The 23,996-nt window shown below is 49.9% G+C and overlaps 1 protein-coding gene across 1 annotated transcript in view; it reads right to left on the reverse strand.

Moving 5' to 3' along the window:
* Window positions 1-23,996, reverse strand: part of ACACB (acetyl-CoA carboxylase beta) — a 99,602-nt gene that overhangs the window by 50,445 nt on the left and 25,161 nt on the right. The window contains exons 4-18 of the mRNA XM_049619181.1: window positions 21,756-21,865; window positions 21,462-21,543; window positions 20,104-20,202; window positions 18,965-19,074; window positions 18,758-18,868; window positions 15,227-15,436; window positions 14,759-14,929; window positions 11,851-12,012; window positions 10,332-10,495; window positions 8,448-8,598; window positions 8,246-8,349; window positions 6,914-6,995; window positions 4,421-4,566; window positions 3,104-3,254; window positions 984-1,118 (exon numbers count right to left, since the gene is read on the reverse strand). Of these exons, the coding sequence (XP_049475138.1) occupies window positions 984-1,118; window positions 3,104-3,254; window positions 4,421-4,566; window positions 6,914-6,995; window positions 8,246-8,349; window positions 8,448-8,598; window positions 10,332-10,495; window positions 11,851-12,012; window positions 14,759-14,929; window positions 15,227-15,436; window positions 18,758-18,868; window positions 18,965-19,074; window positions 20,104-20,202; window positions 21,462-21,543; window positions 21,756-21,865 (1,988 nt within the window). The remainder of the gene's footprint in view (window positions 1-983; window positions 1,119-3,103; window positions 3,255-4,420; window positions 4,567-6,913; window positions 6,996-8,245; window positions 8,350-8,447; window positions 8,599-10,331; window positions 10,496-11,850; window positions 12,013-14,758; window positions 14,930-15,226; window positions 15,437-18,757; window positions 18,869-18,964; window positions 19,075-20,103; window positions 20,203-21,461; window positions 21,544-21,755; window positions 21,866-23,996) is intronic.

Genomic DNA, 23,996 nt, shown 5'->3' on the forward strand with positions numbered 1-23,996 from the left:
ACATAAACACCTAGCCGGATGAAAACTTAACGAAACTCTCATGCCAATGTCCCAGCTTTTTGTAAATCACAAACATTTAGCCTTGGAGAACCAAAAAACAAAAAGCTCCCCCCAAGGGTTCACCCTGACCTCACACGCCCATTCGTTTAGTCATTCGTTCTACAAATGTCCACTGACTGCCTACTTCGTGCAGCCCTGGGGCCCAGGAGGTTTGGGACGTGCTGTTCTGCTGGCCTGGAACCCTCAGCTTCCTGCCCCTTCCGCTGCCCCACCCCTGTGGGCTCCTCTTGTCCTTTGAGATTAACCAGAGGGTTTCGTTCTGCATAGTCTGGGGCTGGTTCTCCAGCTGGGCCCCCACAGCGGGGGCCAAGGGCAGTCCCTCTTCCTGCACTTATGGAGCTGAGCGACACTAATATAAGGCGGTAAGAGGAAAACTGGGTGCAAGGTATATAGAAACTCTCTGTACTATCTTGCCAAAATTTTCTGTGAATATAAAACTAAAAAAATCTATTAAACCTTTTTAAAAGGTGGTCCAGAAAGGCCTCACTGCGGGGGGTTGGGGGGGGGGGGTTCAGGGATGACGCTCGAATAAATGTTTACAAGAGGTAAGAGGGTAAGCACTGAAAACATCTGGGGGAAGGTTCTTCTGGGCAAAGGGGGCAGGTTCTAAGTGGAAGATCCTGGCGTGTTCGATTAAATGAGGGGGAGAAGAAAAGTGGGTGAAGCCAGAGAAGACAGTGGGGGGAAGAAAAAGCCAGTGGGGGGACAACTCAGTTGGGGTCTTGTAGGAAGAACCTGAGTTTGACCCTGAGCCAGATGCGGAGCTGATGGGAGGGGTAGGAGCAGAGGCAGGCAGGCTTCTGTGCCCGTCATGCCGCTGCCGGGGGCCCACAGGGGCAGGACAAGAGTCAGGAGTCTTAAGCCAGCTCGGCTCCCTGAACAGGCAAAGCCAGCCAGGGTGGCTGTGCCGGGGTGCAACATACCGGGCGCACTTTGGAAGGGTCATCGAGCTCCAGCTTGGCCACCACACAGCCTGCTTCCAGCACGGCCCCCGGGCGCTTGATGTACTTTACCCGGCCGCTTTCCTGCACGTTCAGGGTCATGATCATCTTCATCACCTGTTTTGCAGAAGGAAGAGACGAGATGAGCCCGCCAGGACTGGCTGTGTGTGCGTGTGTGACAGCTAGAGTCCCCCAGAACCAGTTTTCTGGAGCAGGTCCTTGGCCATTTAAATAGAACGACTCCCTGAGCAGAGTTCATGTGTAAAGGATGGAGGGAACTGGTATTTGCCAGAAGCCTGCTGTGTGCTAGGCTCAGTGCTGTTCGTGAATTATCTCCGTCTGCAAAGGCAGCTGGGAAGGCAGGTGTTTATTGTACCCATTTTACAGGCACGGAAACTGCTTTTTTTAATTTCTTTTTTCTTTTTTTTTTCTTTTAAGTTTACTTACTTCCTTTTGAGAGAGAGAGAGAGAGAGAGAGAGAGAGAGAGAGAGAGAGAGAATCCCAAGCAGGCTCCACACTGCCAGCGCAAAACCCGATGCGGGGCTCAAACCTGAGCCAAAATCAAGAGTTGGATGCTTAATCGACTGAGCCACCCAGGTGCCCCAGAAACTGATTTTATTTGTGATGTAAAGCCTCTCTCTTAGAAATACAGTTAAATCATTTGGGGGGGGGGGGATTAACAGACATATTCCGAAAAAATGGTGTATTTTGTGACCGGCTCCTTTCTTTTTTTTTTAATTTTTTTTTAACGTTTTATTTTTGAGACAGAGAAAGACAGAGCATGGACAGAGGAGGGGCAGAGAGAGAGGGAGACACAGAATCCGAAGCAGGCTCCAGGCTCTGAGCCATCAGCCCAGAGCCCGACGTGGGGCTCGAACTCACGGACCGCGAGATCGTGACCTGGCTGAAGTCGGACGCTTAACCGACTGAGCCACCCAGGCGCCCCTAGTGACCGGCTCCTCTCTTAAAAGCAGTGAGAAAACCCTCTGGGGAACACTTGGTGGCAAGAAGAACATGCTCCCAGCACAGTCACCAGCCCCTTTGACTGGCCTGACGGTCTGCCAACACAGACACGATGAGTTTTGCCACCGTGGCGTGGGCTGCAGGCAGCCGGCACTGTGACCCTTTAGGTCAGCAGCTCACAGCCTGGGCGCCCGAGACAGACCTGGGCTGGAGCCCAGCACCCCACCCATCGCTCCGTGACCTCTACCAGGTGCCTTGCCCTCTCTGAGCCTCACTCTCCTCAACCATAAAATGGAAGACAGCCACGCCTCACAGGCCTCTTGAGTAACCAGGATTACTCGAGAAGAGGAGCCTGGCACATGGCGGGAGGTCAGCAAGGACCACCTCCTACAGCCGCCGCATTTTCACTGCCATCATCGTATTATTTACCGTGGCAGCGTGGCATGGAGCCCAGGTGTGAACCCTAGCTAGCTCTGTGTGACCTTGAGTGAGTTCCTCGGCCTGCCTGGGCCCGTTTCTTCATGTGTCAAGTGGGAATCCTCTCTGTGCCCATCTCCTATGACTGTTGCCGGAAAGATTACAGAAGGTAATTAAAGACACGTAAAATGCCTACAGTAGCACCCGCCACAGGCAAGCACTTTATAAGTACTGGCTTATGGCTTGTTAAATCATCACCGTCATTATTATTAATCAGTTCTTGGGGCACCTGGGTGGCTCAGTCAGTTAGACGTCTGACTCTTGACTTCAGCTCAGGTCACGAGCTCACAGTTTGTGAGTTTGAGCCCCGCATCGGGCTCTGCGCTGGCAGCGTGGAACCTGCTTGGGATTCTCTCTCTCCCTTTCTTCTCTGTCCCTCTCTCACTTGTTCTCCTGTCCTTCTCTCAAAATAAGTAAAAATAAGCTTAAAAAAAAAAATCAGTTCTCACTCGTTCCTGCAGAGTGTACATTTTGGAGGTTTTCCCTTTGAACACTGCAGAGAATTTGGGCTGAACCCCACATACTGGCTCTCTGAGGAGTCAGCAGGTGGCAGCCCAGGGGAGAGGTGCAGACTGGATGATGGCGGATGGTCCTCCCTTGGGGAGTGGGGGGAGGGGAGACCCGGCTGCAGCCTCACCCCAGGGGCGGGCTCTGTGCTCACCTCCATCTCCGCGTAGCTGCTCCCAGCCTCGACGTGGCCCCCGTCCTCCACCGTGTACTGTATTAGCTTCCCGGCCGAAGGCGACCTCAGGACCGTGGGATCGTTCTCCTTCTCAAACACACAGGTCTTGTTGCCAATGGTAACACGGTAACTGGGAGGGAGAACGGGCAGGCAGGCGGGTAGATGGGGAGGACCATCCACCCCGCACGCCCAAGTCAGGCTTTGGTCGGTATCTCCCCCTCCCTAGAGGCAACCATGAGCATGACCCTGCACGTGGTCTGTTGGACTCCAACTTTCCCAAATGCTAGCCTTTGACGGTTACAGCAGAGATAACTGGGAATGAAGCGGGTGAGCAAAAGGCGTGACCCTTTTCTGGCTGAAAACAAGTCCCTTTTACTGATAGAATTCTAACAGGCACAGAGAACGCAATCAATATTATTCGATACATAGTTACCAATGGTAAGTCTTCGCCTTATAACCGAACTGGGGAGAGTATGCCCCCGGGGGGAGCCTATAATAACCTTGAACATTCCTGGCAGACAGAACATGGCTTAAAAAGAGGTAATAAAATAGTGCTCTGGCTGGGGCGAATCCAGTCTGCCTTCTTCCAAAACTTCGAAGGTTGGGAAGGGAGACAACTCTCTAAGCGGAGCTTTCGCAGGCACTGGGCCTGACTCCCCTCTGCTGGAGCGGGAGAGGGGGTCTGTACTGCCTGCTCGTCAGGGCTGGTCTGCATTTCATTGTATGAGCTCAGTGTGGTCAGTTGCATCGGAATAGGAGGGTCTTTGGGTCTATCTCGTGACGCCCCCCTGCTACGTGCTTCCTGGGTCTCCTTCCTGTATTTCACCCACTCAGGTGCACAGACACCTTTCCTGCCACTTCTGCTTGTTTAATGGGTCACATTCGCCAACAGGCTCCATGGGTCGTGACCACGGTCTCATCCCAGCACCTAGCTCCGTGCCTGGTACGAGGAGCCGTTGCCCTAACTGGACGGCTGTTTCTCCTCCAAGCCTGCGCTCAGCCTGGTGTGGGCACCGCAGCTCAGACAAGGGGCAGCTGACACACTGTCGCACACCTCACAGGCCACGGAGCTGGGAGTCACATCCCATCCAGCTCTGAACCCTGCTATGTCACTAGAAACGGGCCTCCTGGGAGCCTCCCCCCAGATGTCTGCCAGTTGGTGGTTTTCCAGCCAAGAGATTAACCTCTCCATGGGCCCCAGAATTTACTGGAAACGGTACTTTATCGAAGACTCCTGGGCTGCACACAGCTGGCTTTGTATTTTTAACCCGCGGCTCTGTGTACCCCGCCATGTACCTGTCAACCTCTTCTTTCATGTAGGTGGTATAGCTGTTGCCATTGTAGGACAGCAGTAACCCACCGTCATTCAGCCGGTGGGCGTCGATCTCAATGTGACAGCCGTTCATGATGAGGACGAACATGGTCAGAGATTGCCGGGCCACCTGTAGGGACAGACTCAGTGTCCCTGCCCGAATTCAGGAGGCCCGCTTGTCCCTGGGTGCCAGGGCGCCACGAGCAAGGGCTAGGGTCCACAGTGGGAGTGCCACGGTGGACGTTTGCAATCTCTCCAGTCTCGGCCCTCATTCGCCCCCAGGGAGCCACTGCTGGAGCTGCAGAGTGGTGCCACACTTGTCCCCTGGGTGGCCTGATGGCCACTGGCTACAGGCGGAGCTCCAGCCTGGCCACATCCCCACCAATCGCTTGCCCTTCCGATTCCTGTCTTCAAGCATCAGCCCCCAAGCAGGGCCACCCTGAGTAGCAAAGAGATGGGGTGGGGGTCTTGCCGGGAGCGAGGCAGTCCTGGAGACTCCAGCAGTGACCAGGACTCTGTCCTCCTCAGACCCAGCTCTGCCCGGGGGCACACCAGACATTTGGGACACTCGAGAAAGGCACAGGTGGCCAGGCCCTGACCTCAGCTCTGTACTTCAACCGGACATACTAGCCTTCGGTTCGACGTGAGTGCTCTCTCTCAGAACACGAAACACCCTAAAGGGCCCTTGACCCGTAAAATATTCATGTGGAAACAAAAGGTATTAAGAAGTATAGGAATGTCTATTGCAACACTATTCGTGGCAACAGGAAGACTGAGAAAGTAGCCATCTAACGACCTTGCAATGGAATACTCTAGACCAGCACTGTCCACCATGGCCGCCCCTGGCTAGGCTGGCTATTTACATGTAAATTAATTTCACTTAAAAAAAAAAAAGGAAAATTTAGTTCCTCGGCACTCAGTAGATACAGGTGGCCCCATACTGGACAGCACAGATACAGAACATTTGCCTTCCTACGGAAAGTTCTACTGGACAGCTTTAGAGACAACAACCTGATATAAGAAACCTTGTTACTAACAGGGGAAAACATTATGCCGTAATAATATCAAAGCAGTAAAACAGTATTTGCACCATGATCTCAATGTGCAAAATCGATGCCTGAGGGGAAAAAAATTTTAAAGAGATTTGCTGAGACGTTAATAGGGATCACCTCCCGGAGTCAGCACCTGAAGGGCTTTGCTCTTTTGATGTTTTGTGCTTGTTTGAAATTTTTGACTTTTATGCAATAAGCATGTGCCATATTTAAAAACCACACTGGGGGAACCAGGGCCCCCAGAATAGCCAAGCAGCATGGAGGGGTAAAAAGTGGTTTTATAAGCACACCCGCACGGATAACACGCTCGTTTGGCTGAACTAAACCTGAAAAACCCCAAAGTTGGAAGTGTAAAGTGCTCAGTGATCTTAAAGATAAGATAACAGAAAATAAATATTCTGCCTCAAAAGCTGACTCAAGTTCGGTTATCTTTTCCCTCCCTAAAGGCCGCCTTAGCTTCTTGGGGACACTTTGGCCCTCCAGGTCACCCCGACTCAGAAATAGGGCCTGACCCTGTGACCGCACATCTCAGAGACTCCCTGATAGTCTCTGCTGAATTGACCTCGGGTGTCCCAGCAAGGGTAACCGGATACTTCTGAAGGGACAGCCACCCCGAGTAACCTTCAGGAAAGCCCTGAAGGTGGGCCAGGGAGAGATTAGAAAGCCACACATTGACCTTCGGTGCAGAGCTGGCCTCACCAGCCCTGTGGAAAGGGACCCACACACTATGCCAGCTCAGCACAGGTCCTGCTCATGCTCTGTATTGGACTGGATATCATCCCCCCAAATTCATGTCCTTCCTGGCACCTCAGAATGTCAACCTGATTTGGAAATAGTGTCTTTGCAGGTGTAATTAGTTGAAAGAGGTCCTACTGGAGGAGGGTGGGCCCTAAATGCGATCTGACTGGTGATTTTCTGAGAAGAGACCCAATGCAGAAGGAAGACACTGTGAACACATACCCACATGCAAGGCGGTCATATGAAGCCAGGGGCATAGATCAGGGTGACAGTCTGTAGACCGGGGAATACCAAGGACCACCCACAACCATCAGAAGCTAGGAAAGCATGATGCAGATTCTTTCCTGGAGACTTCAGAGAAACAGGGCCCAGTGGACACCTGGATTTTAGACTCTGGCCTCCGGAGTGTGAGACATAACCTTTCTGTTGTCTCAAACCACCAGCTTACAGTACTTTGTTACTGTGGCCCCAGGACGCTAACACATGCTCCGTTGTACCTTGTGCCTATCGCTCAAGTCTGTGCATTCTGAAACCCAAAGGGCTTAGGTTTCAAGATCACAGGACTGCCTGGGGCGTCCCGGGACCCAAGCATGAGCAAGTCCACTCCGGGCATGGCTCACTGCAGAAATAAAAACTCCCACCAGCCTCCAGAGTGTTGGAGACATCCGAGAAACCCGGGGCCTTCACCTTGAGAATGTACTTAACACCATCATAAATTAATTCCACATCCACGATGTTCAGCAGAGAAGCGGCAGGAAGGACCTGGCCCCTGAAAGAGAAGACAGACTCCTGGTTGGCTGTGGGAATGAACGAGAACTCTGCAGCCGTCCTCTGGTTTGAACCAATCACTCAGCTCTTTGCCTTGCCTAAGCATCAACCCACCTGACTGTACTAAAAAAGCTAAAACTGATGAAAAGGAAAGGAAACTGACATTCCTCAGAACTTAAGGAAACAGCACTTACTCAAGGATGAGAAATTTCCAGAGGGCTTCCCAGGAAGCAAAATTCATAATGCTTGTTCTTGGAAAAACTCCCCATGTGGGAATCCTGCCACCTGCTTATGAAAGAAACTGGGTGCACGCACTGAGATTCTATTACTGTTCAAAAGCATGATAACCAAGCGCTAAAATCTATTCTCTTTTTAAATTTTTTTTTGTAGTTTCATTTGCCTATCACAATGTTTCTCCACGAGGGGTGACTTCAGCCTCTACTCTAGGACATTTGGCAATGTCTAGAGATGTCTTTGATTGTCATGGCTTCTGGCAGAGTGAGGGGGTGGGAGGACACTGGGGATAGAGGGCCAGGGATGCTGCTAACTTCCCACAGTGCACAGGACAGCCCTTGCAATAAAAAATGAATCCGCAGTAAAAAATGAATCAGCTCAGGGGCGCCTGGGCGGCTCAGTCAGTCGAGCATCCGACTTCAGCTCAGGTCATGATCTCACGGTTCATGAGTTTGAGCCCCGGATCGGGCTCTGTGCCAGCAGCTTGGAGCCTGGAGCCTGCTTCAGATTCTGCGTCTCCCTCACTCTCTGCCCCTCTGTGGCACGCACTCTGTCTCTCTCTCTCTCTCAAAAAATAAACAAACATTAAAAAAAAAGAATCAACTCAAAACATCAAGGGTGCTGAAGCTGCGAAATCCTGGCCCATTCTAACAGTGAGCGACCTGGCCCCTTCCATTTCACTAGTCACCCTCTGATTCGGGTGAGGGACCGGAAAGAACATTTGTAGAGGTGACCTATACGCTGCTTTGCTTCTCAAATCCACCTTCTTTCTGAACTCAAGTATTATGACGTCGCTTGCACAAGTCAGCATGAATAAGCACCCCTCTGTCTGCTGCCTTGAGGATCCCATCCCCAGCGACTCTCCTCCAGGGCAGACTCGGTTCAGGCGAGGAATTTCAGAGGCAAGCACGGAGGAGGGATTCCCTAACTGCCTGGGCGCTGGTCATCGCCTTCCTCACCACTAACGCACATCCCACGGGAGGGGGGGAGCAGTGGAGAATTACCATCGTGCCCTACCTTTCCAGCGAGTGTAAGAAATCCGTCATGCAGGTTCTGAACATCACATCGGCCACGTTCAAGGCTCCACACACCACCCCAAGCATGATATCTGGCTTCTCAGCCTAGGAAAGACTCCGCGCTTCAGTGTCGGTGGTGACCGAGCCCACGAGGAGCCGGGGGCTCCACGACCCCGAGGGGAGAAGCATGCAGCCCCCCCCACCTGCACTTTCTCAGCGATGAGGTGATCCAACCACCCTGTGTCGATGTCATTGTTCTGGAAACGCTCGGTCTCCAGCAGGTTAATGAGATACTCCACGGTGGTCCTGAAGTCGCCCCGGATGGACAGCTCCTTCAAAGCCACCACCATGTTCCTTGAGGGGAAAGGCACATTGATTGTTTTCCAAATTAATATACCGGCCAACAGAGTTCCTGCGTGCTTCTCAGAGAGCCAGAATAGCACAGTTGAGAGAGGGGGGCCTGAGTCCAATGGCCCAGGTGTCAATCTCGGCTCCAGCATTTACTGGTCACTTGGGCAAAGGACTTAACCGCTCTGGGCTTCAGTTTCCTCATCTGGAAAATGGGGAGATAACTCTGACTTCCAACGGGTGCTTGAGGATTAAAGTGAGACAATCCATAGAGAGCACACAGTCACCGATAAAAAAGGTCGGCTGCTACCAACAGGATTAATTACCGTGATGGTAATGATTATTAACCACGGCCAGTAGCTCTGCCTCTCTCCGGCCAGCCCTATTCAAATCCTCAGCACCCAGGGCAGCTGCTTTGCTGGGTATGCACAGGGTGGGCCTACGGACGGCCAACGCTGTCCCTCCACTGAGGGGGTGGCGGTCACCCATCCACCCGTGCCTGGTTGGTCACCACCTCCCATCTCCCAGAGGGGTGGCCTTCCCCCAAACAGGGCTCCAGTCCAAAGGGCTGATACCCCTACTCCCTATGAAATCACAGGGAGAGTGTTGGGCACCAGAGAAAGAGGTGGGATTAGAACAATTCTCTTCCCGGGAGGGAGCTTTGATATCTGACATTGGTGTTCCCAGCGTGCATTCAGCAGGTGGAGCAAAGGGGCAAATCACAAGCCCAGTTCGGGGGGGAGAGAAAATACACAAGATGCACTAAGATCAAATGAGGGCGTCAATAGTCTATGGAAGGTCAGCTGTGGCACTGGAATCTGCACGTACGAGACGAGCTACTGGGCTCAAGGGTGACCCACTTGTTCCAATTTGCTCAGGACACGCCCAATTGTAGCAGTGAGAAATCCCAAATCCTAGGAAAGCCTCAGTCCTGGGGGAACTGGCACCCTTGAACCCCTCCGCCCCCGGCACCGGACTCTGGCGGCCATAAGAAATGCTGAAATTCTTCCCTCTGAATTCTGTTGAAATGGATACTGGTCATTCACAGCATGGGACACGCAAGCCACAGGCCGTTTGCATCGGCATGGGCTGGGATGGCTGGCCTTCCTCCTCCCCCTTCAATTTTACACCCAACGTGGGGCTCAAACTTAACAACATTGAGATCAAGAGTCACATGCCACGCCGACTGAGCCAGCCAGGCACCCTGATTTTAATGCCTTTGAGACAGAATGACTGCAATGTCTTCGGGACTTTTCACTCTCAAGGACAGTTATTCATCCACACGAGAAGGTTTAATCACAACGTGAGCTGGTTTTTACCTCTCTGCGCTCGGGGCAAGGCAGGAGAAATTTTAAGATGTGGGTGTTTCGGGATTCGGGAGCCCCTTTGTCAAGGGGCGTTTCTCCAGGACCTACTTAAAAGGTTTGTATCTAAAGAAGTCCCACACGCATCTTTTTTTTTTTTTTTTTTAAAGCTATAGTACTTGGCACCTTTTATATGCGACCTGTAATGATCCCAAGACCAAAATGGCCTTGGTGAGCTCACTGGCCTTTACGGATCTCGGACACAGGAAGAGGGCAGACTTCACTCTTGGATTTTAGCAAAGGGTATTTGACACAGGGTCTGCTCGGTGATTCGCCTCCTTTATCTCCTGGTGCTGCTGCATCTGAAGCCACAGGCTAACTTTTAGTTTCCCGAAGAAAGGAGGGAAAGGAGGAGGGAAGGAGGGAGATACTGACGAAATGGCCTCTTCCCGGTTCTCTCCCCAGGAGAAGCAGTGCCCGAACTGGGAATCCGCAAATTCATGTAAGCCGCCAGTAGCAGCCACGCTGAAATAACCCCACACATTCTTGTTGCTGCGGAAATTCAGTTCCTGAACCGTTCCGGAGCTTGGCTTAAACCCCTGGAGCCCGGGCAGAAAAAGCAAAATGGGAAAAAAAAAAAAAAAAAAAAAATCGTCACTCCGGCCAAATGTGCATCAGAATTAAATCCTAGGAAAACCCAAGAACACCCATCACAACTAAAAGCTTAGCGTCATCAACAGAACATTGATATCTCCCATTGCGGGTGTGGGTGTATCTACCCTTGTCCACACGTCAGTGCGTGCAGGTAATCTCTACTTTAAAAAAGCTATAAAAATAAATAACCCAGTTGGATGGGCTGGGGCGGGGGGTGGGGGGTGCACGCGGAGGAGGTACAGATACGATATGGGTGAACGTTGCTCATGATGGAGTGGAATGAAAATACATTCTGATTTTGTCAGCTTGACATTGTCAGTAATAAAAAGCTTTTGAACTCTGGATTATGAAAATTCCAGCAGATAAAGAAATCTAACGCTAACACACACCGAATACACTTATTGGGGGGGTGGGGGATGGCCCATCCCATCCCCCTGAAAATAATTTTGGTAAGGGGGGAGGGGACATGGACCCTGGCTTGCCGTGATCAGGGCTTCTGACGCGCATAATGGAGGCATCCGTTTGGGCACAGGTACCTGGAGGTGAGAGCTGGAGAATTTCAGGTGCCTGGGCTGTTTCCACACCTGGTTCTCCGCCCTCCCAGGCATCATCCCCCTGAAAACCTCCCATTTTCCTTACTCACCACCAGAGTCGGTCGTTTGCAGCCCAAGATGCCAAATGAATAGCGCTACCACACCTTACGATCCTTTCATTAAAAGGGGGGTGGGGGGAGACAAACCTCTTACCCCAGGTTTCTTGAGTGTAATCATGGAACAATCAGGCTGCGGTAAATTTTTATGGAGCTCATGTGACAATCAACCGTGAGCAACTACGTCAAGTGGGACAGATGCCAGCTGGCTGATTTTTAAGGCGCACGGAAGAACAAGTCGCAAAGGAACTCCTCACGGGGGATCAGACTCCATTTATGTTGTAGCAGAGAGTACGTGGGGCCAGAAAACCAAGGCCCCAGGTTCCAAGCCTGGCTGCTCATCCCCAAAACGGATGTGGCCTTTCGAGTCCAACAAGGGGGCCCGGCCACGGCCTCAGCAGGTCCCAGGCACAAAACCCTACCTCAACCCGTTGAGCTGTAGGGCAGGGCAACAATGCCCGGTGGGGTAACCGTCATGTAAGTGACCAATGAGACGCATGAAGGGCTCACCCCCGATCAAACGGTGCGCCTCCCCGCGCCTGTCTGTACCCTGGGAAGCCTGGGCGTCTCATCCGAGGCTAACGACTGGGATGTGTCCCACACTGGGAGACTGGAGACGGCAGACGCGGGGTGGGGAACCTCCCAACTTGCCTCATCTGGGTTCTCGCTGGTGATTCTGGCCGCGATGACATGGCCTCGGGCGAGCGGAGGGTTAGAAGGAGTTTCAAATGAAATGGGTGTCACCCCCCATGGTGACTCTCCGTACAGAAGCCGGATATCCTTCAGCCGGTGCAAGGGCACCCCCATGGCGATCTGGAAGGAAGAGATCCACGCCCCGTGAGCCTCAGCCCCACCGGAACCCCGGCCCCCAAACACCGAGCGCACTGCCACGGAGGAAGAGGCGCAGTGAACGATTTCAGGGATACCGAGCACGTCCTGAGCGTGCAACACTGTGGCTGTGATGGCGGGAGAAGCAAAGCAAGAAAAAGGCAAGAGGCTTGACTCCGCCCCCAGGGAGCAAACAGCGTCCCCCGAGGAAAAGCAGCCACTTTCGTAAAACCACCTCACGCCACCAGAACACCCGTGCGTCAAATAAAAGTTACAGACTCCGGGTGCCATCCGTGCAAGGGGAGATATAACGGCGGCCAGCTGCAGACTTAAAGGTTTTACTACTTTTAAAGTTTTTATTTATCCGTTTTGAGAGAGAGAGCAAGAGCCAGCAGGGGTGGGGGGAGGGTGACGGAGAGGGAGGGGACAGAGGATCCAAAGTGGGCTCTGTGCTGACAGCAGAGAGCCTGACCCGGGGCTGTAACTCATGAACCGTGAGATCACGCCCTGAGCTGAAGTCAGCCGCTTAACTGACTGCGCCACCCAGGGGCCCCGAGTTAAAGGTTTTAAATTTTTTTTTTTTTTAACATTTATTTATTTTTGAGACAGAGAGAGACAGAGCATGAACGGGAGAAGGTCAGAGAGAGGGAGACACAGAATCTGAAACAGGCTCCAGGCTCTGAGCTGTCAGCACAGAGCCAGACGCGGGGCTCGAACTCACTGACCACGAGATCATGACCTGAGCCGAAGTCGGACGCTTAACCGACTGAGCCACCCAGGCGCCCCGTGAGTTAAAGGTTTTAAAAGGACTCAGAGGAACCTGAGCCTGCAGAATGAGTATAAGACACAAATTTAACCTCCTGGGTCTTTCTGATGAGATGCACTAAGAAGGGCCCAACGCCCACCTAGGTGGTAAGACCCTTACGGGACTTTTCCACCAGGAAGAAGCCATCAGACAAATCCACACTGAGGGACGTTCTGCCTGAACTCTTCTCAAACACCAACATGGAGAACAAAAAAGTATGTCTGAGGAGAGAGGAGAGACTCAAAAGTTGTGGCAGTGAAACAGAATGTGAGGTCCAGGAATGGATCCTGGGTTTTTAAAATAAGCAAAAAAAAAAAAAATAGCCATAAAAAGAGATTACTGGAACAGAGGGGAAACTCTTAATGGTATTAGATTGTATAAATTTGTTGTTGTTTAAGCAGGCTCCACGCCCAATGCGGGACTTGAACTCATGACCCTGAGATCAAGAGTCAATGCTCTACTGGCTGAGCCACTCAAGAGCCCCTAAATTTTATCAATTTTTTAATTTTATACTTCTTAATTTTAGATAGACGTGTGGTGGCATCAGTGCTTTACCAAGCGTCATCATTTTCTGGTGGTGTTGTGCCAGAATGATCTTTTTTTTTAGAATGATCTTATTCTTGGGAGTTCCTTTGACTCAAGGATTTAGAGGCAAAGTGCCATGAAGGTTCAAGTCAAAACATCACTCAAAAACATAAGCTGCGGGGCGCCTGGGTGGGTCAATTGGTTGCTTAACCAACTTCGGCTCAGGTCATGATCTCACAGTTCATCAGTTCAAGCCCCGCGTCGGGCTCTGCGCTGACAGCTCGGAGCCTGGAGCCTGCTTCGGATTCTGTCTCTCTCTCTCTCTCAAAGGTAAATAAAGCATTAAAAAAAAGTTAAGCTGAAAAAAATTAAACAGACACACAAATACAACACAAACATGGCAGAGACTAACAATTGGTGGACTGAGGGGTAGGGGGTGGGTGTTAATTGCACTGTCCTTGCAACATTCCTGAAATTTTCCAAACTAAAAAAAAACAAAACACAAAAAACAAAACCCCACAAAATAGAAAAACAATAAAAATGCTGGTGGAGGGAGGAAGCAAGGAAAGAAAGGAAAGACACACATATTTTACAAATTTGAGTTCCCATTGGTGCAGGATTTCCTAACTGTGGGTCACAAGTTCTCGATGGGGGTGATACTGCCCCCCAAGGGGGCAAATATTTGCTCTTGGGGATGAAATCATCTTACTCTTTGTATGCGTAAGATGTGGATGTATCTACAGTAAAAACAGGTATATCTGTGATGTTAAAATTTCATAAGGGGAGGAATTAGGGGGAAAAGTATCTACAAAGGCTCCTGAAGGGAGCTGTAATGAAAAAAAAAAAAGGCTGAGGGGCACCTGGGCGGCTCAGTCAGTTAAGCGTCCGATTTTGGCTCAGAGCATGATCTCGCGGTTCGTGAGTTCGAGCCCCACAATGGGCCCCACGCTCACGATGCAGAGCCTGCTTGGGATTCTCTCTCTCCCTCTCCCTCTCCTTCTCTCTCTGGCCCTTTCGTGCTCTCTCTCTCAAAAATAAATAAACTTTTTTGAAAAGTTAAAAAAAAAAAAAAAAAGGTTGAGACACACTTCTCTGGGAGGGACTATGAACGGGTACGGGGGGGTCCGCAAATGCCCTGGAACTGTATAAAATAGTTTTTTCCCAGGGAGAAGTTCAACAGGCTTCTGCCCATTTCTCAAAGAGGTCTATAGCCAGACAAAGGGGACGAGCCACTTCTCAGAAGCTTCTCGGCCTGTGTGGTTCTCAGGGCTACTCCCGCAACAAACCAGTCACTCCCCAGGGACGGCCAGTCAAGACAGAGTCGGGAAGGGCCGATATGAGCCGGACAGGGCCCCCACCCCAGGCGGAAGAAACCCCAGGGCCCGGAGCCCATTTCCTCGCCTGTAGCTGGGCGGCCGGCAGGTTGACGTCGGCGATCATTTCCGTGCACGGGTGTTCCACCTGCAGGCGGGGATTCAGCTCCAGAAAGTGGAAGCTGCCATCCGGGCTGTAGAGGTATTCCACCGTCCCTGCGCTCACGTAGCCCACGGTCTTGGCCAGGCGGACGGCACACTGCACAGAAACGGACACCGAAGGGTTTCCAGTGGTTTTCTTGGACCGTCTCAATGGTGGCTTATAAGTTCCCCGCACCAAATGCTGAGGGCCTGCTGTGTGGGAGCTCCTTTGGGACCTCAGGGATCACACTCCCTACGATGGCTCTCACCCCGCCGACCGTGTCTTCACGGGCACCCACCCCGCTCTGGCAACGCGAACTGTAGGGTGCTTTTGCTGGCTGGGTGGAGACGGCTCTCCCTGCGGCTGTCCGCCCCGCGCCACCCCCGCCCCCCTCCCCAGCTCTGCAGAGCTCACCTGCTCCATGAACTCGAACACAGCCGGTGTGGCGATGGTGGCCGGTGCCTCCTCGATGATCTTCTGATGCCGCCGCTGGATGGAGCAGTCACGCCCGAACAGAGACACGGCGTTCCCGTACTGGTCGGCGAGGATCTGGACCTCCAGGTGCCGGGCGTGCTGGGCCAGCTTCATGAGAAAGATCGGGGAGCCCGGGATCTCACTCTGCACCTGGGGGGACAGCAGAGTGGCTCACTCTTCCCCGGGGGACCAGGGCTGGAGCGCGAAGTTCTCTGAAGATACGTCCACGATTTTGCTGATCTCTTAGCTTTGTTTTACCTCTCTCACAGACATGCCCTTCTCCTTGATGTTTTAAGTCCGATATTGTCAAAAGTCTATAATGGAACAAGGGCACTTTTCCCACAACCCCGTCTCCTAAAGATAATGTGCTGTTAAGATTTGGGTGCGTGTTAGAGTTTAATGTGCTAACAGTGACTGTGGTTAAGAGTTAACTGGTTAAGTCAATGTGCTGGTGAGAGCCGGGGGCACACTCAGGAACACACACGGCACACGGAATGTTCTTGGGATAAAAATAGGACCGAAACATGCTACCCTGCAACTTTCTTTTCCTCCTTCTTAAATAGTACTCTCTCACTTCATTCTTTTGATGGCTTAAAGCCAATCGTCCAGAAATTCTTAATGACGATATAAAAATCAGTGGTCCCATTTAACGATGCCTAGGAAAAGTTTTTAAGTTTTATTTTATTTTATTTTTTATTTATTTTGAGAGCAAGATAGAGAGCAAGCAGGGGAGGGATAGAGAGAGGGAGAGAGAGATCCCATGCAAGGCTCTGTGCTGCCAGGGCAGAGCTCGACACGAGGCTCGATCTCATGAACCCGGGAGATCGTGACCTGAGCTGAAACCAAGAGTCAGATGTTTAACTGACTGAGCTGCCCAGGCACCCCTAAGAAATTTTTTTAAAAAGCAAGCTGCAGCTATATAGGGGATGACCCCACTTATAATACAAAAAATAATAAAACAGAACTGTATGACTGTCTATATAAAAGTAGATACAGGGGCACCTGGCTGGCTCACGGTAGAGCACGTGACTCTTGGTCTCGGGTTTGTTAAGTTCGAGCCCCACACTGGGTGTAGAGATTACTTTTAAAAATTAAAAAATCTTTTAAAACTGTTTTTTCAAAAGTATATACTGTCAAAGTGCTGGAACCAACCCAACCGCTAACTAGTTACATCTGAGAAGGGGGAGGAGTTCAGAGGTGGTGATAAAAAGAGAATTTTCCACAGGGCGCCTGGGTGGCTCAGTCGGTTAAGCGTCCGACTTCAGCTCAGGTCACAATCTCGCGGTCCGTGAGTTCGAGCCCTGCGTCGGGCTCTGGGCTGATGGCTCGGAGCCTGGAGCCTGCTTCTGATTCTGTGTCTCCCTCTCTCTCTGTCCCTCCCCCGTTCGTACTCTGTCTCTCTGTGTCTCAAAAATAAATAAACATTAAAAAAAAATTTTTTTTTTTAATTTAAAAAAAAAAGAGAATTTTCCTTTTTTATGTTTAATATACCCCAAAAGTGTTCGGATGTTTGTGTAAGAACAGTTTCATACTGCACTCACGTAATCAAAAGAAAAACGCTTGGGGGAGGCTGGGCATGTGTGGGGACAGGGCGTATGCAGGAGTTCTACACTTCCCACTCAATTTTGCTGTGAATTAAAAACCACTCTAAGAAGCAATACCTATTTTAAAAGACTTTTTTCTTAATGTTTTCATTTATTTTTGAGAGAGAGCGTGGGGGGAGGTGGTGGTGGACAGGGAGCGGAAGACAGAGGATCCGAAGCAGGCCCTCCATCGACAGCAGTGAGCCCCCAAGTGGGGCTCGAACTCACAAACCCTCAGATCATGACCTGAGCTGAAGTCGGACACCCAACCGACTGAGCCACCCAGGCGCCCCACGTCTATTTTAAAGAAAGGGGGGGAAAAGCTTTAGAACCTATATGACTCGTAAATGTAATAGAGGCTCCAGGACTGGATCCTGAAACAGAAAGAAGAGATTAGTGGGGAATATTGGTGAGCTCTGAATCAAGTCTAGATTTCACTTAATAGAAACGTATCACTGTTGATCTCTTAGTTATAGCAAATGTAGCACGGCTGACGGAAGATAAGGCGGGAAACCAGGTGAAGCGTAGATGGGAATTCTACCACCTTCACAACTTTCCTGTAAATAGAACTTCTTCCCCCCAAAATACCCCAAAAACCCGTTCAGCCCAATGGAATCACGTGAGAGCGAAACCACTACGTTATAGAACATTCACACACTGCCCACAGCTGTTTATCTGGTAAACCTTTTTAGAAAGCAATTTATTGACCCGTTTTGGTAAATGCACGCGCCCTCTAAGTCCTTCTTGGCACGTCATCAAAATAACCGTCAAGACTGGAACAACATGGGAAAAATGTCCATGATCTACAACTTGGAATTTTTTTTTAACGTAGAACAAAACACCGGGCAGAATGAATGCAACTCTTTCAAACACGCACGGGAACAAGTTCTGGAAGAAACCCTAGAAATACTAAAATAGTCGTGTTAAGAATGGAAAGGTTGAGGGGCCTAGGTGGCCCATTCAGTTTGGTGTCCAACTCTTGATCTCAGTTCAGGTCATGATCTCACAGTTTGTGGGACTGAGCCCCACATCGGGCTCTGCGCTGAAAGCGTAGAGCCTGCTTCGGATCCTCTCTCTCCCACTCTCTCCGCCCCTCCCTCTCTCACACACACAGTAAATAAATAAACATTCTTTAAAAAGAAATCTTCAAAAAAAGTCTTTAAAAAGAATGGGAAGATCATCAGCCTACCTTTTTTAAGACAATGCCAACGGTTCGGGGCACCTGGGTGGCTCAGTCGGTTAAGCGACCCACTTCAGCTCAGGTCACGATCTCACGGTCTGTGAGGTCGAGCCCCGTGTCGGGCTCTGGGCTGACGGCTCAGAGCCTGGAGCCTATTTCAGATTCTGTGTCTCCCTCTCTCTCTGACCCTCCCCCATTCATGCTCTGTCTCTCTCTGTCTCAAAAATAAATAAACGTTAAAAAAAAAAAAAAAGACAATGCCAACGGGCAGCTGCAATAGGGCATAATGTTGGCAAAGTGAAAACCCAGCTACAAAATAAGCAGATACACAGTTCATTCCTACAACCAAAGTCAATCACCTAGAAACATTAAAAACACCAAGACTACCAAAACATACACAATGTCCCATCTTTCGAGAGACAACTATAGTCACAAGCCGATAGATACTCTGGCCCTGCTTCTCTGAAATCATTTAAAGTCACGAGGATTCACAGAATCGGACATCTAAGTTAATGGCGTGGGGATCAACACGAACCACGGACTTCCGTGTGTCGTAAAAACGTACACATTTGCTTCGGAAGACAGCAGAGCAATATTCCAGCTCCCGCACATGTCCTCTTGATTTGACACGGTAACGCAAATGAAAAGAATCTGGCAGCCAACAACGAAGTGCACACAATTCCCAAATACTCAGCAAGAACGGCTCACTTGTCTGAAAAGGATTGGGAAGTCCTCGGCACTCTCTGCTTTCCGGATTCCTTTCCCTCCACCGCCTTCAGAAGCTTTGATCATCAAGGGAAAACCAATTTTCTCTGCCACCTGGGGGCGAAAGACAAACAGACCTCTTTAGAAGGTAGACTGTTTCCAGGATGATGAGAAGCCTCCAGCACCTTGACCTCCCAGCCCCATGTTTACCTCTAGGCCCTCCTCCACATCTTTCACACAACCCTGGTCGTAAATGTCTTCTGGGACACTGATTCTTTTCCCCTCCTGCAGATTATCTTCTGTCCACTCTATTATCAGACCTGGAGAGTCACAAAAAAAAAAAAAAAAAAAAAGCTGAATCCTCCTGAGGATGGTAGAGATACATAATACGGAAACCACAGGACCTTTCCTCACCAAAGCCTCTCAAGACCTGGCCTCTGGACCAACAACATACACAGTCCTTCAGCTTCGCACAGTGGCTTTTAATTTTCCTAAGGACTGACTTGACCTCGAAAGGGAAATCAAACTTAAGAAATTCAGACTGAGTCTACCAAGAACAATCATATTAACCTGAACTGAAAAAAAATTCCAACTCTACCCACGGATGTCATTTACATGTGAATCGCTGTTTTCTAAAACCCTTTCCATCCCAAATTCGCTGTCTTTGAGGAAAAAAATCAGATTGAATAGGAAACTCCTGAGATTTTTTTTTTCCTGTTCATTTTTAATTTATCCTAGATTTTTTTTTCCTGTTCATTTTTAATTTATCCTAGAAATTCTATCCTAGGATTCCTTAGGAATTCATCCTAAGGAAATGATTAAAAACTACATCGAGATTTAGCTATAAGACTATCAAGACTCCACTACTTTTAGCTCTTAAAACAAAAAATTGGAACGAAATAAGCTGGAAACAACCTAAATATATAACTGTAGAGAACTGTTAATTATGGTAAGTACCTCTCTACGATAAAATCCAATGCAGATATTTTAAATGTTGTAAAGTGTACTTATTGACAAAGAAGGATTAGTAAGAAAAAAAATAAGTCACAGAGTAGTCAATACAAGATCTCTGGCTTTTTAAAAGACATGCCTAGGAAAAAAAGGCCGGAAAGGTAGGCTCTTTGGCTGTAACAGACGTTTGACACTGGGGCATAGGATTGTGGATGATTTCTATTTCTTTTTTGTAATTCTAGATTTTCTAAGCTGTCTGAAATGAAACTGTACCACTGGTTTCATCATTTTAAATTTTTTAAATGATAAGGATAAAAAGAAAAAAGCATATTCCTATCACCCCTTCTGGGCAGATAGGGTGGCAGAGCTCCCCGCAGAGTGAGGCTCAGGTCACTTACCACTTCCACTCCAAGGCAGTGTTGGGACCTGCAGCGTCTGGGCCACAATGGTGGAGGCGATCTTATCTCCCAAGGCCCACATGGCCTCACTGGGAGGGCCTGAGGGATCAGGGACAAAGGGCGAGGCAGAATCGAGTTAGTCAATGGCCCCTTGCAGCCCCGTGCCAACCAAATGCACGAAGACAAGTACTCAGGTCCTAGCTCTCAAGGAATGTAACAACAAGTTGGGGAAGGAAAAAAAATCTATCAGTCTGCTACTTCATCAGAGGGGGATGAAGTTTGCCATTTTTAGTACATGTGGACTGTAAACCTGATCTGAGTTACAACCTGAGGTATGTGGCATGCGCAAAATTCACTTGTCGGGAAGAAGCCAAAGAGTTAGAACAAAGGGCCAAGCTAGCACCTCAGAAAACTAGACCCTAGGTCAGCAAACTTCTCCTATAATGATCCAGATGGAAAATATTTGGAGCTTTGCGGGTCTGCCTGTCTCTGTCATGAATATTCAACTTTGCCAATGTTGGGCAAAAGCAGCCATAGGCAATAAATAAATGAATGAGAGGGCCGTGTTTCAATAAATCTTTATTTACAAAAGCAGGCAGTGATCTGGACTTGGCCTATGGGCTATAGTTCGCTGGGCTGGCTCATCAACCTCCAGAGGAGCTAAGGGATAATGAGGGTCCCACGTGACGGTCAACCAAAGACAATAGATAGAGAAAACATAAACAGGCCTGGGTCACTAAGCAGACCCGTGGAATGTCAGGTGCTGATTTGCCCTGAGTTGCTTCATACAGTATGTGTTGCAGGCCCAGAGATAAGAAGCAGCACGGGGATTTAGTGTGGATGGTAAATGATTCCCCCAAATCATGCAAAGATGGCCAACAGCATAACTGCACACACAGAGTTTACAAATACATATCCTATAACAAACAGATGCCATAGAGAGTATCATTTTACCTAAAAAGCTATAGCGATGAGGGACTCTGGTCCTAAGATGCCAGGACATTACAAAGCCCTGAGAACAGCCCAAGAAAGGTGTGGGCTTATCAGAAATGTGACCTCCGAACCCAGTCAGAAATCTGAACGTGGCTGGGATCTCGGTACCAGCAGGAGCATGAGCAGAGGGTTCCGCTCGCTCCAGCATCATTCCGCGGCGGTACCCGTGGTAATGCCTCCTATGTCCCTGGGCTGCCCAACCTCCCCTCCACCGGCCGGCCCTGCTTCCTCGTGACAATGAAAGGGTGAGGTGGGAATGTAAAGTGACCCCCACCTTGCAGGGCTACACTGGAAAGAGAGCCTGACCCAGCAGACCATCCCGTGAACGCCCCGATTCCCGCGTATCTGACGGAGACATACTCTACCTAAGAAAGCAATGTCATGCTTGCACAGGAGCTCCGGGAGTTTGGGGTTTTCGGAAGCATGGCCCCAGCCAGCCCACACCGCCTGTAAACACAGAGAGGTGTGAATGAAGATCTTCGAGAATCCCCCTCCTGTCACGCACAGAAAGCTCTTCCCGGGGTCACATCAGCCCCGGATTTCCGGGTCTCGGACGATCTGGCTCCTCCCTCCCTTCTGAACCTGCAGGAGTGAGTTTTTGCTCCGAAGTTCAGAGCATCATCCCCCTGTAGACAGACTGGGCACCCCATCTGACTTACCTGCACGGGGATCCTCTTGGCAATGTCCACAACCAGCTCCACGTTGGCATAGTTGTTGTTGTTGGGCCCTCCTGGGACAGGGACGTACTGATCTGCCATCTTGATATACTCTGCAATTAAATGCGAAAAGGAAAGAAGAACTGAGACGCTGAAGTTCACTGCAGGACTGCGTACGGCCACCGAGAGGATGACCGAGATTCTGTGGCAGCAAGGGACAAACGCGTGTGGTCACTTGAAGAAAACCGAACGTGACTTTCACTATGTGAAAATATATGTGCATCAGGACAAGGTCTGGAAGGGACTAAAGAAAGAAGGACGCAAGCTTCTTGGGGACAGTTGGGATAAGAGATGGCGTGTTCTATTAATTCCCTTTTTTAATGTTTATTTATTTTGTGTGTGTGTGTGTGTGTGTGTGTGTGTGTGTGTATGTGTGCGCGAGAGAGAGAGAGAAAGAGAGAGAGAGGGAGAATCCCAAGTAGGCTCGACGTCATCAGCACAGAGCCCAACTCAGGGCCGCATCTCACGAACCCTGACATCATGACCTGAGCAGAGATCAAGAGTCTGATGCTCAACGAACTGAGCCACCCAGGAGCCCCTATTAATTCCTATTTAAAGTTTACCTTAATACTGTTTTGCCATTAAGCAATACAATGTGGTTTTTTTACATTTTTGTTTATTTACTTTTTGAGAGAGAGAGAGAATGAGCACAAGCAGGAGAGGGGCGGGGAGAGAGGGAGGGAGGGAGAGAGGATCCCAAGCAGGCTCTGCGCTGTTAGCACAGAGCCCAGCGTGGGGTGGGGCTTGAACTCTCGAACCGTGAGATCATAACCTGAGCCGAAACCAAGAGTTGGATGCTTAACTGACTGAGCCACCCAGATGCCCCAACAATATGATGTTTTTTTTAACCACGGTAAAAAACAAAAAACATAAAATGGGTCATCGAATTCATTTTTCCAGCGTCCAGTTCCAGAGGATTTAGCACATTCACATTGTTATGAAACAGATCTCCAGAACTTTTTCTATCTTGCAAATCTGAAACTCTGCCCATGAAACAACTACTCCCCTTGTTCCCTCCCACAGCCCCTGGCCACCACCATCTACCCTCGGTCTCTACGAATCTGACAACTCTAGGGACCTCATATATGTGGGATCCTATTTGTCTTTCTGTGACTGGTTCCTTGCACTTAGCATCGTGTCTTCTGGTTCACCGACGCTGAACCACGTGACTGGATTTCCTTCCTTTTTAAGGCTGAATACAATGCGATGTTTTGATTTCAAAATAGTCATGCCCTTTATGCCAGAAACTCCACTTCTAGGAATATGTCCTAAAAAACCCTACTCATGAACAAAGCCAAAGGATGATGTAAGAGGATGTTCACTGGGCAGTGTTTTGGACTGTGAAAAGCCAGACTCAAGCCAAAGGCAAGGGTTGGTACCCCTGTCCCATGGGATTCTTGTGGATCCTGAGAAGGAACAGTGTGGAACTTCATGTGCAGGCTCGCAAAGAAACCCAAGAGTGGTGGATTCCTTCCAGCCTGCCTGCCTCCCGTGTTTATGGAGCACACGAGCATTGGCCACGGGGGAGGGCCCACAGATTACAAAGTAAGGAGTCAGACAAGCTCCCTCCTGTCCCTGGGTTTTACTCCACTATCTGAGAAGATAAACAAGAAAACAAACACAATAGCACCAGAACGGGGTCAACTCCAGGGCTCTCTGTAAAAGTCACATGGGAGAACACGACTCAAAGGCTAGGGCAGGGAGGGATGGAGGCCTGTTGTGCCAGAAGCTTCGGGGGTGGAGAAGTAGTGGGGGGAGCGTCATCAGCAAAAGATCCAGCATGTTCCAAGAGTTCTTGGACAGGAAAGAGCTCAGCCAGCCCAGGAACCGATGAGGCCACCGTGGCTGGGACCCAGGGATGGAACGTGAGAGGCACTAGATGGGGCCAGGAGGCCAGCAGAGTCACGTTGTGAGGCACCTTAACTGGCCTGAGTGAGGACGTGGAATTTTAGTCTGAGTGTGATGGGAGCCCCCACAGAATAAGGCCGTGGATGCAGACAGCCTGGGGTTCCAATCCTGCCATGCCACATACTGGCTCTACGACCCTGGACGAATGACTTATGTCCCCGTGCCTCGCTGCCTTGTCTATAAAATAGGGCTGACAATCAAATCTGTCCTCTGAGTTAAAAGGAGGCTGCATCCTGAGGCACCTGGGTGGCTCAGTCGGTTAAGCATCTGACTCTT

Source organism: Panthera uncia, assembly GCF_023721935.1.
Source record: "Panthera uncia isolate 11264 chromosome D3 unlocalized genomic scaffold, Puncia_PCG_1.0 HiC_scaffold_8, whole genome shotgun sequence".
In the NCBI taxonomy this organism is placed as follows: Eukaryota; Metazoa; Chordata; class Mammalia; order Carnivora; family Felidae; genus Panthera; species Panthera uncia.